Genomic DNA, 849 nt, shown 5'->3' with positions numbered 1-849 from the left:
GACTCCCACTCGACCGGGGCCGGAAGCAGCGGCCAGCAGGAGCAACCGCTCGCGGCCACCGCGCCGAAGCTCTTCCCTCCAGGCCTACCGATGCCTCGAAATTATCTCACCACCCTTCCTTACGCGGGTCTTCCACCTCACCTCAGCTCCATCTCCTCCCCGAGTAAGTGGTTTTCGAATGTAATTTCGAAAAATTTCGGAATTTTTTTTCTCTCAGAAGAGAAAGAAACGATAGGATTTTTTTTTTTTTGAATGAGTATCTTAAGTATCTCTTTCTTTTTTCACTTCTTCGCGTCCAAAAGCAAGCGTGCAAAAAGATATATGTTCAAACGGAATAAAACTCGATAATATGAATAATACACGAGCGAGCAATTGATCTAATCCGTCTAAAAAACACGGAATAGACGAGCGGAACAAAAATGTAGCAGATACATTGCCGATATTTGAACATCTGTTGCTTTTATCTCTCGATGCCTTTTGCTCTAACGAGGCAAAAGCCGCGTGGAATCGCGATGAATTTCATCATTAAACGCGTATGTACGCGTGCTGATAGAAATTCCGATCGAAGAGGAGGGAGGGGGAGGGGGACGAAAGTAGAATATCGATGCTCGATCGTCCGTCGAGATCGGTTACGAACGCAATTCACTGCGATCGTAACTGCCCGTTTGTGAAACGGGCGACAAGGTGTACCCTTTTCGGGGGAGGGGGACAGACGAGGCCGTGGGCCGTGGGCTGGAAAAAATTCGATCAATACCCCATAGAATTACGCGGCGGGATCAGAAACGTACGGTTAATTATCTTCGGGTATGCGCGCGCGTTTACCTGATTGTTCGCGATCGGCTTTTTCCT

At 47.9% G+C, this 849-nt stretch overlaps 1 protein-coding gene across 1 annotated transcript in view; it reads left to right on the top strand.

Moving 5' to 3' along the window:
* The window catches only part of LOC102670932 (transcription factor SOX-5), a gene marked incomplete at its 3' end in the record, with an annotated part of 50,387 nt that overhangs the window by 46,036 nt on the left and 3,502 nt on the right, over positions 1 to 849 (top strand). The window contains 1 exon segment of the mRNA XM_031509543.1: positions 1 to 163. This exon segment is cut by the window's left edge and continues 3 nt beyond it. Within this exon segment, the coding sequence (XP_031365403.1) occupies positions 1 to 163 (163 nt within the window).

This window comes from Apis dorsata, unplaced genomic scaffold, assembly GCF_000469605.1.
Source record: "Apis dorsata unplaced genomic scaffold, Apis dorsata 1.3 scaffold_162, whole genome shotgun sequence".
In the NCBI taxonomy this organism is placed as follows: Eukaryota; Metazoa; Arthropoda; class Insecta; order Hymenoptera; family Apidae; genus Apis; species Apis dorsata.
The sequence above is the reverse complement of the archived record's forward strand: the minus strand, read 5'-3'. Positions and strand labels throughout refer to the sequence as shown.